A 12,563-nucleotide genomic window follows, 5' to 3' on the forward strand; every position below is an offset into this window, starting at 1 on the left:
GCGGCTGGGTTAGAGATGCATACAGCTATACTCTTCTAAAGATCCTTTATTGATGTATTGAGTTTTGTAATGGAGTCTCATTGTGGAACTCGCTTGGTTCGGAAACTGTATATTTCAGCTAAAATTCATAGTTTCATACTATAGGAAAAGGTTTCTGTACTTAGGCCAGCTTATCTTGCTTTGTTAGTCAAAATACGTAACGAACCCAAGTCAAACTAGCCTGACTTTTGGACTCATGTTTTACAGACTCATGAACTTTATCGGCATTTTACCGGAGTCTATGAAATCATGATTTCCTTCATCACTCCAGAAGTCAACCTTTCAGCAGTCTGACGACTAGCTAGGCAGGATATGATACATTAAAGATTATGACTTTTTCTCCTTCAATGATCAAATTAAAGACTAAACTACAAGACGAAAAGGGACAAGCATTTCCAATTATACAGAAGCATTGACGCATCACGCAAGGCATTCAAACCAAAAGATGACAAGGACTTTGAATTTTTGAAGGAGCTGTCCAGACAGACAGCAGAAGGATAAGAAATTCGATGTTCAAACTAATTGTTTACATGCAAACTATCCTGCAGAAATCATCATTCTACCCTAAATTTAAATCCACCCAACACCCTACATCATACATTATTCTGCTAGCCAATTTCAGCAGCAGAATTTTCCAATTACCCAACAATTCAATGTATTGTTACATCATGACTAGCTACAACCAATAAAAACAATTTTTCACGCAGTAGAATCCACAAAGTGATTCGTCTTCCTTCTATGCCTGCTAAAGTCTGATACAAACCTGAACGACAAGCCACAACCCTCCACCATGCATTTGTATGGACGTTCTCCTGTGTGGAGCCTGATATGTTCAGTCCTCGCCCATGCCCACTTGAATGACATTGAGCAGCCTTTCCACGGGCATTTAAGGGGCCTGTCATCGTCGTGAACCCGTTGATGAACTATTGCATACTTGTGTTTGCTAAATTTCTTCCCACAGCCTTCATAGGGGCAACGGTTGTTTTTGTGCACGCGTAAAGCTTCCTTTGTTGAGAAACCCATGCGACAGCCTTCTAGGTCACACTTGTAAGTCTCCTTGGTTTTTTTCCGCTCCTTGTCCAGGCGAGAAGCTGAAGGTTTCTTTACCTTTTTCATCACCGACCTCTCTTCAGCTGCTTCGCTGACCTCCTCTGAAGTTCTTGGATCTTTCCCCGACCTTGGCCTCAGCCCTTCACAAGGACTCCGGATGAAATCAGCTGCTACACCGACATCCTCCGAAGCTCTTATCTGGTCAAGTTCAGTCTTTCTTTTTCTTTTCTTTCCACTGTTTGACTTGGAGCTTATCGTATTAAACTCAATCGCATTTCCCATGGGTTTTTCATCTAGAACGAGAGTATCTCCAGCTACATCATGACTCAAATTTTTCCTGCTAGAGGTTTCTTCCAGAGCTTCAAGACATACTTTCACTGATAAAGCCATAGGCAGCTCCTCTTCTGGTTGTGTAACAAAACTGGGGACGGGTTCTTTCACATTACTGCCAGTTTCATCGGAATTCTCTTGCATTTCAGTGTTAGTCATAGAGTCGGCTCCTCTAGAAGCTTCGGAGCTTTTCTCAACAGCTACTAGAACAGGCTGGTCCACTTCAGGGCGTGTACCGGAACTTGATACGGTTTCCTTCTTACCTCCATTCAAAATGTGCTTTCCCTGAGCCTGTTCTACCGGTAATTCTTCAGTAGCGCATGACGACTCAATAACTTCTAGCACTTCGCTAGGTTTCCTCTCGTTGCCTCTAATAACCACTGAAGCAGTTGCAGCAAGTTCAATTTCATTTTCTGAATGTGAAGAATTAAGGCTCATACCCTCACTGGAATCAACCACCTGCGTTTCATACAACTTTTTAGTAATTCCGACAGATACAGATAAAGAGTCGACTTCAGAACCGCCAATACTTTTAGCAGCAGATGACCCTGTGTTATGCTCAGTAGAAGGTGTCGTGTGAGCTTCTTGTTGGGTGAGGTTCTGACCTGAACTTGACTTGTATCTCTTCCTTGAATACTGAATTACTTTATTTTCCCTTTTCGCAATGTTAGTATCAATGTTTTGGTTTAACTTTTTTGCCAACACCTTATTGTTCTTCAATTCAACCTTCTTATGTGGTTTACTGAGGGTAGGACTTTTTAACACCATTTTAGAGCGAGACCGTCTGAACTTCCACTCGACGTCCAAAATATTAGAATGGGGACTTTTGTCAGAAAACAAACCATCCAACGTTAATGCTTGCTGAACTCGCACAGATGAAGAGTTCTTTCTGAACTTCACGCAATGGCGTAAATTAATACCCAGTTCTGACGTCCAATCTCCTTTACAATTAAGATCTTCTCCATCAATCGCAAAATCTATCAGATTTAGATCTTGTGGGGATGCATTACACAATGTAACCTCGTGGGAATCATAAGGACAACCAATTTCATCTGCCACAGCCATTGACTGAGCCTTCATTTTCTGATAATCTAACAAAAAAAAGGGAGATATTACTAAAGAGATTAACAAATAACTATATGAACATTTTGAATACAAAAGAAACCTTGAGAATGGGAAAAATTATGAATTCTGATGATAATTTTTGTAAATGATCTGTAAAACTAGGCATGCTCTTTACTCTTTAGAAGGGGGGAAAAAAACACGACGAGGGGGGAAAGAGTGGTAAACGTCGAGAAGAAATTTGAAAAAATCGTTTTACAGATAGCATCGTAAAATAACAAGATTGTCTCACCTGAGTGACAAATGACAAGTATGTTTGCTCCACCTTTAGGTCGCAATAGCTCGTCAATTTGCAAAGCATGCTCCAAACAGAAAATGCGAGGTCTGAAAATTTTAGTACAGCTACTCCAAGCTTTATCCAATTCAACTTTTGATAAAGGTGGCGGATGATATGGAGGCGATGGAATACTGGTAAGTGCTGAAGAGGGATAAGTACTTTCAGTTCCTGAGACTTCCAGTCCTGCCTGAACTGAAACTTGGCTTGTAGCGACAAGCTTCTTTGATGCTTTCTCAGATGGCTGTATAATAGACATAAACGGGAACCCAAGAATCCCACAGGCCACACATGCCAGCGTCCCTGAGTCAATTTGGAAATCACTAGATATATCATCCTCATCTACACATAGTTCATTTAGAGTTTCCATGGACAATCTCATCTCGTCATACAAATTATTCTGACTCTTGCTATTTTCATGATGACAGCAGGATGAGTCTTCATTCAGCGTTTTAATAGCAGTGATGGTTGATTGAGACTCCTTATTTCGATGTGGCAGTAAATCAGGGTGCCACAATACTGCATAGTAATTTGATTCTCTTCCCAGAAGAACAGACAGTTTCTTATTTTCAGTTACCATATCTTCTATAAAAGCTTTCTTTACTAAAATTTCTCTTTCTTCCCTTTGACGATCTCTCAAACGAGAACACCGAGCACCTGGTAGTAAAGACCTTGGCACCCTGCCATGAAATAAAAAGAGTTTCAACCTTTATGTAATTAAGACACAACCAAAACTTCATAATCAATAGTTATGGCATTGTTGAACAACTAATATCCATCCCAAGTTTGCTCACATCTACTCTGCAAGAGTCTAGAAGGAATATCGAGACTGCCATAAACATTAAACATGCGAGGAATTAAATCAAAAACTTCTACAACCTTTTGAGTTTTGACTCATAACTTGCCAATTGAAACCCACATTTTTACAAGTTTCAGAAGCAACTACGTCACTGAGAATCTAGCTCAAACTTGGAAGTCTAGAGTTTCAACAATACACGAGAGCTGACCTCAAAACAAAAGACATGGTCAAAAGGTACAATAGCTGCTGATGCGAAAGCATAGGAAGATAATTCATAGCAGCTCTACGAACGGCAGCTTCCTTTGCTACTTTCAGCCATTGTGGAGTTCCAAAGTTAGCAGCCTCTCCGCAATTGAAGCCTAACAGGAAAGAAAATGCTTTAGCAGTCAGTAAAAATATGAGATCAGGGAGTAGCGTTGCATTGTATCAAAGGACAGATCAGGAATATCTCCAAAAAATATGATTGCCTCATGTACAGATGTCATTTAATGTTACTTTAACATAACACAACTCTTTTTAAAAACAGAAATTCCGTAAACATTGCAGAAATAGTAGACAATCAAAAAGTTACCGTGGCTGAATCCAACATGGTATGCCCTCGGAAATGTCACAACAAATTCACCAGGATTTTGAACCAACCTAAAAATCAAATAACAATGTACATGGGTAGGACTTAGATAATAAAAAGTCAGAAAATACTGAGCCTCAATGATCCACTAGTACACAAGAGGTGATAACGAAAACTAGAAACCAACCTACAACAAGGGATCCCTGAAGCAACAATGGTATCTGGTGATAGAAGAGTTGTTTTCTCGCCCAGACGACTGAGAGAATCTGAAATAAAAATGCATAGTTATATTAGAACTTAGAAGATAAGATATACAAGCATACACCAACTAATTTGGAACTCAGTCAACCATCAAGGACATAATGAGAAATGTTGAAAAAGATGCATGTCTGGAGCAGAATTTTCTATTGGGAGAAGCTACTAGCTATAGCTCTGAAGATGAGTAGGAAGAGAACTTAGAGGAGAACAAATAAGGAAAATATAATGATGATTTCACAATTCCTAGCGCAAGAAAGTTAAGGGGTGGAACAAATAAACCAAATAATCCACCCTGAAGCTTTTTCTTTTTTATGAGAAGCCATCATGGACTCTACTTTATAGTTTAAACTTAGCTAGCCTAGAACAAAGATTAACTGTCAAATAATTGAGTCAAAATACAAGACATACCTAAACGGTCAATACTGCCGCCGTATATATTAGTGCGAATAAGTTCCTCAAAAGCAAATGCACTGTCTCCTGGGACGGAATACCAGGTTTTTGGAGAGCCATAGTGAAGAAAATTCATACTGTGAAGCTCGTGATCTTCAACATGCCAAGCAAACCAACTAAACAACATGCCAATATACACCATGGGCGATGTAACACCTGGGATATCATCTGGCATGAAACGGGTAAGCGATCCTGGAGAACGTGCAATCAATTGCAGGTTCCATGGACTGTTTGAAATCTTCCAACCAGCAGTACCTTCCATATCATTATTTGCATTTACACTCTTATGCCTTGAAAGTTGAGAAGCTCCATCTGATGACAAACTCGGGAAGAAGTAGATGAGTTAGGAATCTCTGAACATCTAATTTCATCATTATTAACATAAACACCTGTGCTCTTGTGGTCATGGTTGTTGCTTACACTTTCCAATTCATCTTTCTTGGGATCGGAATCTTCTCCAGTCCTACGATAAGACATCCTCTTCCTCCTCTGTCTATGAAAACGCCGAAATTGACCAACTGGTTCTCCAAAAGCAGATCCTGGCACATCATTTGCATATTCAATATAGATAGGCTTCTCAGAAGCTGCCTTCCAAAACAATGACTCTATAACCAATGGCGAAACCTCCTTAACCGTGGCCAGTAAACTTCGAGCAAAAGCCTTCGACTTAGACTCAAACTGTTCCAATGTATAAACCTCTCCACTTTGCCAAACCTGCTTCTGAACAACCAATTTTGGATTATTAGACACTCCTTTGACTTTCTTTACACTCTGTCCTAACTCCTGTTGCCTAGTGGTAAAGACAGCCCTGGCCTCTCCATCACTGCCATTATCGCCACAGCCTGTTTTTGAAGAAGAACATCGGTTCGACGAATTCACATCACTGCCCAAATCAGGGCACTTCAGGAGTGACTTATTCAAGTTACTAAACACAAACTTCTTTGATGGCTTTGGCAAAGGAGGGATTATTTTACATATACCAAATGCACTAGCTTCCTTCTCTATTTTTGATATATAGGCAATTGGGTCAGCGAATTCAGTATCTGTTGGCCTAAACTCGGGTGCCAGAGGTAACCCTTTAAGCCAATTGGGTATCTCAGCATTACCCATCAAAAGAAAACTCCCAAATAATCAATGCAACATCCACGAATTACATATCATGAAGCTCTTATTTAGTCCAGCCACAGAAACCCTAGTCCCTAATCTGCTCAAATTGAAGATTGTGTTTTATCAATTGCCCTGATGAAAGTCAACTTCATAGAGCTAAAATAGTACAAGAAAATCATAAAACAAAACTGAAGAAACAGCAATCAAAACCTGATAGGAGAATTGAATTGTTGGCCTTCGGACCTGGAGAGAAGAACAGGAGACTGGGGGGAGAGAAAGAGAGAGTCCCGGTTTTCGCCTTTGGTAATCTTACACCGGCACAGTTTAAAATTTCGCAATACAATTGTACTAAAATATTTGTGTAGGACACAGCACTCAGTATTTGTTTACTGTTTGTGGACCGTACGATTTACTTTGGCCCATTACGCTGACGACAGATCCGGGTGATTTACAACAACCAGCGCACGTTAGCCCATCGGCGGTTTCGACGAAAACTTAATTTTCTCCCTAAACTACAACACTCGCCCACTTTGGTCCCTGATTTTTTTTATAATTATCACTTTCACCATTATTCCATGGAAGATGACGACTGAATCGATTGGATAGCGTTCGACCACAATTTGAACATTATCGATTTATGTCAATTTGTGGGTTTTGTGATAGAAGCTCCAATTCAATTTGCGAATTACTTCAAGAACCCATACGAACAAACCATCTTTCCTTCCTCTACTCGAGCTTTTTTTACTTCCACACAGAGGATGAAGATGCAGCTAAATAACTACAGGAGAACCAATGTTAATAGTTCAATGTGCAGACAGTGTTTCATTCCTCTACAATGTCAATGTTTATCATTCTTTGCCAATAAAGAGAAAACACGGTTTTAGTTTGCATTTGATCGTCCGGCCATCTTTAGACGGGTTCGATTTCACCATCTGCAAAAAGTATCGAGTTCTCATAAGATTACAACTCCAGAAGTTCCTCGAAATTCAGTCATGTTTCAAAAAAGAAAAACGCACCAGCTAGCTTGATACCCAAGTTTGCTTTAGCATCTGCGTCAGAGTTCAGTTCCTTGACAAAGTATGCACAAGGATGTCAAAAAAAATGAGGAATAAGAGCATCTTATTGTACATAACTTATGGAAATGGCATAGAACGTAAAAACAAAAGCATAACGAAATAGAAACATGCATACCCTTAGAACATGACTAATATGAAAAGAAGGGAACTTTTCCTTGAGTTCTTTTGCCTCCTTGTACAAATTAGATAAGTTTTCACTTCTGGCCCTCCATGAACCATCAATCTAAAAGTATTCTCCATAACAAAAATAATCAATAATATGGTCTCGAGCAAAATAATCTACAAACTCAGAGCCAATGAACATATTACACTTGGTGACTAAATTAAATTACCTGCTTGCAAACGAGCTTCGAATCTCCTTGAACATGTACATTAGCATAGCCTCTCGAAAGAGCGTATCTCAATCCCAAGATAACAGCACGATATTCAGCAGCATTATTGGTGACCGTTCCCAAACCTTCACGTAATCTACAGATCTGTCAGAAAAATCGGTTGGAATAAACGACAGATCAAGCAAAAACAAACATAATTCCCAAAAAACGTGATTTTCATGCAAAATGCACTGAGCTTGAACGTAAGAGAGAGCAAGCAGTCTATACCACAGTTCCATCAGGCGATTTGACAACTGCTCCGGCGCCACCTGGACCGGGATTTCCCTTCGATGCACCGTCAAACTCAATACAACAAGAGCCCTGCTAGGATCAAAAATTGTTATTGCTTTTCATCATGAACATCAAGAATCTCTGGACACAAAAAGTTCATACACTAGCATTGAGCACCAATGACAATGATGACCTTTGACAAATAGTTCGAGACCGGTTGACATGGACCACCCATACAATTTTATCTTAATTTCACTGACATTCTAGTCTACATTTCAGAATATTGAGACTACAAACTTACTGAAGATTCTACTTCAAGCACATATTGTGACCACTTTTCGGTTGTGTCCGTACTTAATTTCGGAACAGAGGCTGACGATACCTGATAGAAAGCGGGGAAAGTATCATCACATAGGAAAGATAACAGTAAACAAAAGAGCTAAAATAATAATCAAATATTGCCAACCTTAAAGACCGAACATTTACTAATAAACCAACTACTTATAACATAAATTATTTTCTTCCTCTCTCACAGACAGAAAAATGCAGAGTAATTTTGCTCAGATCATGCTCACTTGTATAGCGCAAGATGAAAGTGAACCGAAAATGTTTTTCGTCAGATCAGAAGCATCGATTGTGTAAAGAGCACCCTTAAGCCCATGAGAGATAAGGTATTCCTCAGCGTCTTTAGGTAAAGAGTAACCTTTGAACACACTGACAGGAGGATCACATATCTGCCAGTGAAAGGAATGATCAGTTTACTCTATCCCTCATCAAATGTCTTTAGGATAGGAAACAAGGCCCTCACACATAAAAATTTAAACAAATGCCTAAATTTCTAACAAATTCAGTATGCATCCACGTTTCAGCAGATTTATATGAAACAAACAGTCACAATTACCAAATACAAAGTGATGAATGAGATTGTCATGGTCTGCTATCTTTAGGATATAACTTCATTAGCTACTTATTAGCAAAAAGCTAAGTAATCAGAGCATATTAAAGAGTGCGAAAAGAATTACTGAAGTTCCAACTTGCGCTTGGCAATCACTGAAATTCTTGTAAACGCCAATGACATCCTCTTTCCTCACGACAAAAAATGCATCCTTCCCTTGGTCTAACACTGCCTTGACTTTTGATTTCCGAGACCGTGTTTTCTTATCAGTTGTAGCGGTTTGAGACGAGAAGCGCTGAGCTCTAAATCGAGTCAGCAGAAGCTCTAAGTTGAAGTTTCTAATTCTAATGGCTTCATGATTGTAACTGTTACTCCAAGCAGAAGAAAAATATGTATGCAAACTACCATTCGCTACTAGTAAATGGCTGCTACTTCTTCTACATATTACGGCACCATACGTAGACACGTGCATCAAGCAGTTCATCATATTCCCTCTTTTATCCCAACTCTGAAATCAAATAAATCCTATGAAAAACGTGCAAATTGGGTAATGAACATTCAAAGACCAGTAATCTCTTCTTCCCAAGTTAAAAGAAAAACAGAAAAGTGGGTAGGTCCTCCCCGACAAATAAAATCAATCAAAGGTTTTATCAACTTATACTAAACAGCAATGCATTCAGATAAAGGAATAAAATGAGTTGAACCATACCGGTCAATTACGAAGAACTTGTGAGCTACATCATTCACTCACCCCTCTTCTGCCATGGACTCGTGAATGATTCTACTGAGAGAGACAAAGGACGAACAGGGGACGATGGTCCCTATGGATTTTGGGTTTTCGTGGAGCCTAATGGATTTTGGGTCTAAGAAAGAGAGAGCGAGTGCGCGTTGGTCGTGGTCGTGCCCGTGTCACCGATTATCAGTAAAAGCGGGACCAACTTTTCGAATTAATAAAACAATAAGAACCAAAAAATAACTTTGAGCAAATCCTTGGGCCGAGTAGTAACTTACCCGAGTTGTACTGTTGTAGGCTTGTTAAGTTTCCGAGTTGTAATTTTGTTTAGAACATCCGGAGCTGCAGTATAGTTAAAAGATCCCGAGTTGTATCCTTGTTTAGAATACTCTGACTTGTAACTTTTCTAAAAGATCCCGAGCTGTAGCCTTGTTTAAAATATTCCGACTTGAAACCTTGTTAAAAGGTCCCAAGTTCTAACCTTGTTTAGGATATTCCGACTTGTAAACTTGTTAAAAGATCCCAAGTTGAAGCCTTGTTTTGAATATTCCGTCTTGTAAACTTGCAAAAAGAACCCAAATAGTAGACTTTTAGAATCGTTAAAGGATCTCGAGTTGTAGCCTTGTTTAAATTACACCGACTTGTAACCTTGTTAAAAAATTTCGCCTTGTAGCCTTCAATTAGATTATCCCGACTTGTAGCCTTGTTTTGATTATCCCGAATTGTAGCCTTGTAAAAAACCGAGGTTGTAGCCTTGTTTAAATTATCCCGAGTTGTAGCCTTGTTAAAAGATCCCCAATAGTAGCCTTGTTTAGATTATTCCAACTTGTACTATTGTTAAAATATCCCGGGTCGTAGCCTTGTTTAGATTACTCCGACTTGTAGCCTTGTTAAAAATTCTAAGTTGTGGCCTCGAATTAACTATCCCGACTTGTAGTCTTGTTTAGAAAATCCCGAGTTGTAAACTTGTTTATATTATCCCTAGTTGTAACCTTGCTAAAATTCCCAAGTTTAGTCGTGTTTCCCGAGTTGTACACTTATTGAAAGATCCCGATTGTAGTCTTATTTAGAATATTTTGACTTGTAGCCTTGTTAAAGGATCCCGGGCTGTAGCCTTGAATTATTATCCCTACTTGTAGCCTTGTCAAAAAATCCTGAGTTGTACCCTTGAATTAAATTATCGCTACTTGTTAAAAATCACCAGTTGTAGCCTTGTTTATATTATCCCTAGTTTTAGCCTTGTTAAAAACTCCGAGTTGTGGCCAGGTTATAGCCTTATTAAACGATCCTGAGTTGTAGCCTTAGTTAGGATATTTCGACTTGTAGCCTTGCTAAAAGATCCCGGGTATAGCCTTGTTTAGATTATCTCGGGTGTAGCCTTGTTTAGGTTATCTCGACTTGTAACCTTGTTAAAAGATCCCGATTTGTAGCATTGTGTAGAGCATCCCGACTTGTGATCTTGTTAAAATGTTTCTCGAGTTGTAATTTTGTTGCCTTTGAAAATGGATTTCTTTTCCTCTCAATCGAAGCTCTTACTTTACTTTTCTGACTTGAGAAGTTAACGAGAGAGGGAAAGAGCTGTGTAATAGATTTTTTTAATATTAAATGAGTACGGGTGGAAATTTAATTGTTCAATCAATACTAATACTAATATATTGATACTGAATATACAATTAAGAATGACTACTTTCATCACATCACATGCAGCATTATCTTAAAATACAAAATTCATTTATTAACATGTCCTTCAAAATACATAAATTATTTATATGAATCCTTATAATTAATTTTAATAAAAAGAAATATCATTTAGGAAATAAAATTAATCAACAATATTGAAACATAAAATTATTAACATAAAAACAAATAAAATTACATGAATTAACTTATTAAACATTACTAAATATTTCGTGCAATGCAATGTACGGATCCGAGAAAAAACTAGTTTTCGATATTGATGATTTGGATTAAGTGTGGTTGATGTGCCACGTGTCAAAATTTTATGGGTTCGTTAGTTGACATGCATGAGTTGGCGCCACACGGTGCGACGTATGTGCCACCTATGAAAAATTGACGGTGAGGAACTTGTTTGGTCGGCGGTCGCTATCCAAAAACGTGAAGGTTTCTTAGATTAACAAAAAAACGAAAAAGATTAAAAAAGTATTATGAATAAAACGTGAGGGACAAAAAGTTGGGTGTTCTCATTAATGGGGATACCTTAACCACATGGGCTTCCAAAATCTGATTTAATAGGGAAAAACACTTCGAGAAATTTTGTAAAAATGAGAAAGACTCTATATTATTATGCTCATTGAAAATTAGGAACCATTGAGATGCAATGATCTCCAATCCGTGATGATAAATGAAAAGGGAAAAACAATTGTAGAAAAAAAATACATATCTTAACTACTTTTTTTTATGATAACATATGTTAACTACTTAGAAGATATCATTAGCAATATATTTCTGATGTTGATGAGAAAAGAATGATGTCTCAGAGTTTGACTAATAATTACACAAATATATCCTTATACATAGGTTACATTGATGTTAAATTTCTAATACAACAAGAATAAACAAAGAAACATATAATTCATTCAAAAATAAGAAAATTGTTCAAGAAAACATTTGATTTACTTCACCATAGCTATATGCGTATTATATTTGTAACTTGAATGCATATGATCATCTTCAAAAAAAACTTGAATGCATAACAATATTTCCATTAACCTATCCATGCAGAAGGCTATATATATAAGCCATTCAATATTGTACTATGAAACACAGCCCTAATAGCTAGAGCTCCACTTACGAAAGAAATTAAGAAAATAAAAATAATGAAATCTTCTTTCATTTATGCCATTCTAATCTTTTATTTATTTCTCTCATCAGGTTTGTTTATTGTTTATGTCTTTTATCTAAAAGTATAGGTTAATACACGCGGTTTTCTTTCAAATGTATGATCAGTGTAGAACGAATGAGTGATTTTTTTTTTTTTTCTTTTGACCATAAATGTCTCGAGGTGGATACTTAATCATTTCATTCAAAGTCGACTTATTCTTAATTGAATTGATTATGATCGGTTAAAAAGTTTCAGAATCAACTTCTAGACAAACTTGATCAAGATGGCTTAAAAAAAGTTTGCAAATGAAATTAATTGCATGAAAGTTGTCAATCTAGATTGGTTCACTTGATTTAGTCATTTCTCTGTAACAAATTGGCTTTTGTTTTTTAGTTTTATTTGTTTAGGGGTCTAGATT

The 12,563-nt window shown here is 37.7% G+C and overlaps 2 protein-coding genes across 2 annotated transcripts; both read right to left on the minus strand.

Moving 5' to 3' along the window:
* Window positions 1-738: 738 nt before the first annotated feature.
* Window positions 739-6,000, minus strand: LOC139882250 (lysine-specific demethylase ELF6-like). Its single transcript, XM_071866609.1, is given in 7 exon segments — window positions 739-2,510; window positions 2,774-3,495; window positions 3,823-3,973; window positions 4,186-4,253; window positions 4,370-4,448; window positions 4,849-5,217; window positions 5,220-6,000. Coding segments are annotated over 7 exon segments (3,942 nt in total).
* Window positions 6,001-6,987: 987 nt separating this feature from the next.
* Window positions 6,988-9,057, minus strand: LOC139882252 (uncharacterized). The gene is made up of 7 exons (XM_071866610.1): window positions 8,698-9,057; window positions 8,251-8,409; window positions 7,977-8,057; window positions 7,673-7,765; window positions 7,406-7,549; window positions 7,189-7,296; window positions 6,988-7,065 (listed from the first exon to the last, which is right to left on the minus strand). The coding sequence occupies exons 1-7, from the start codon at window positions 9,055-9,057 to the stop codon at window positions 6,988-6,990; spliced, it is 1,023 nt and encodes a 340-aa protein (XP_071722711.1).
* Window positions 9,058-12,563: the final 3,506 nt, after the last annotated feature.

This window comes from Rutidosis leptorrhynchoides, unplaced genomic scaffold, assembly GCF_046630445.1.
Source record: "Rutidosis leptorrhynchoides isolate AG116_Rl617_1_P2 unplaced genomic scaffold, CSIRO_AGI_Rlap_v1 contig248, whole genome shotgun sequence".
Lineage (NCBI taxonomy): Eukaryota > Viridiplantae > Streptophyta > Magnoliopsida > Asterales > Asteraceae > Rutidosis > Rutidosis leptorrhynchoides.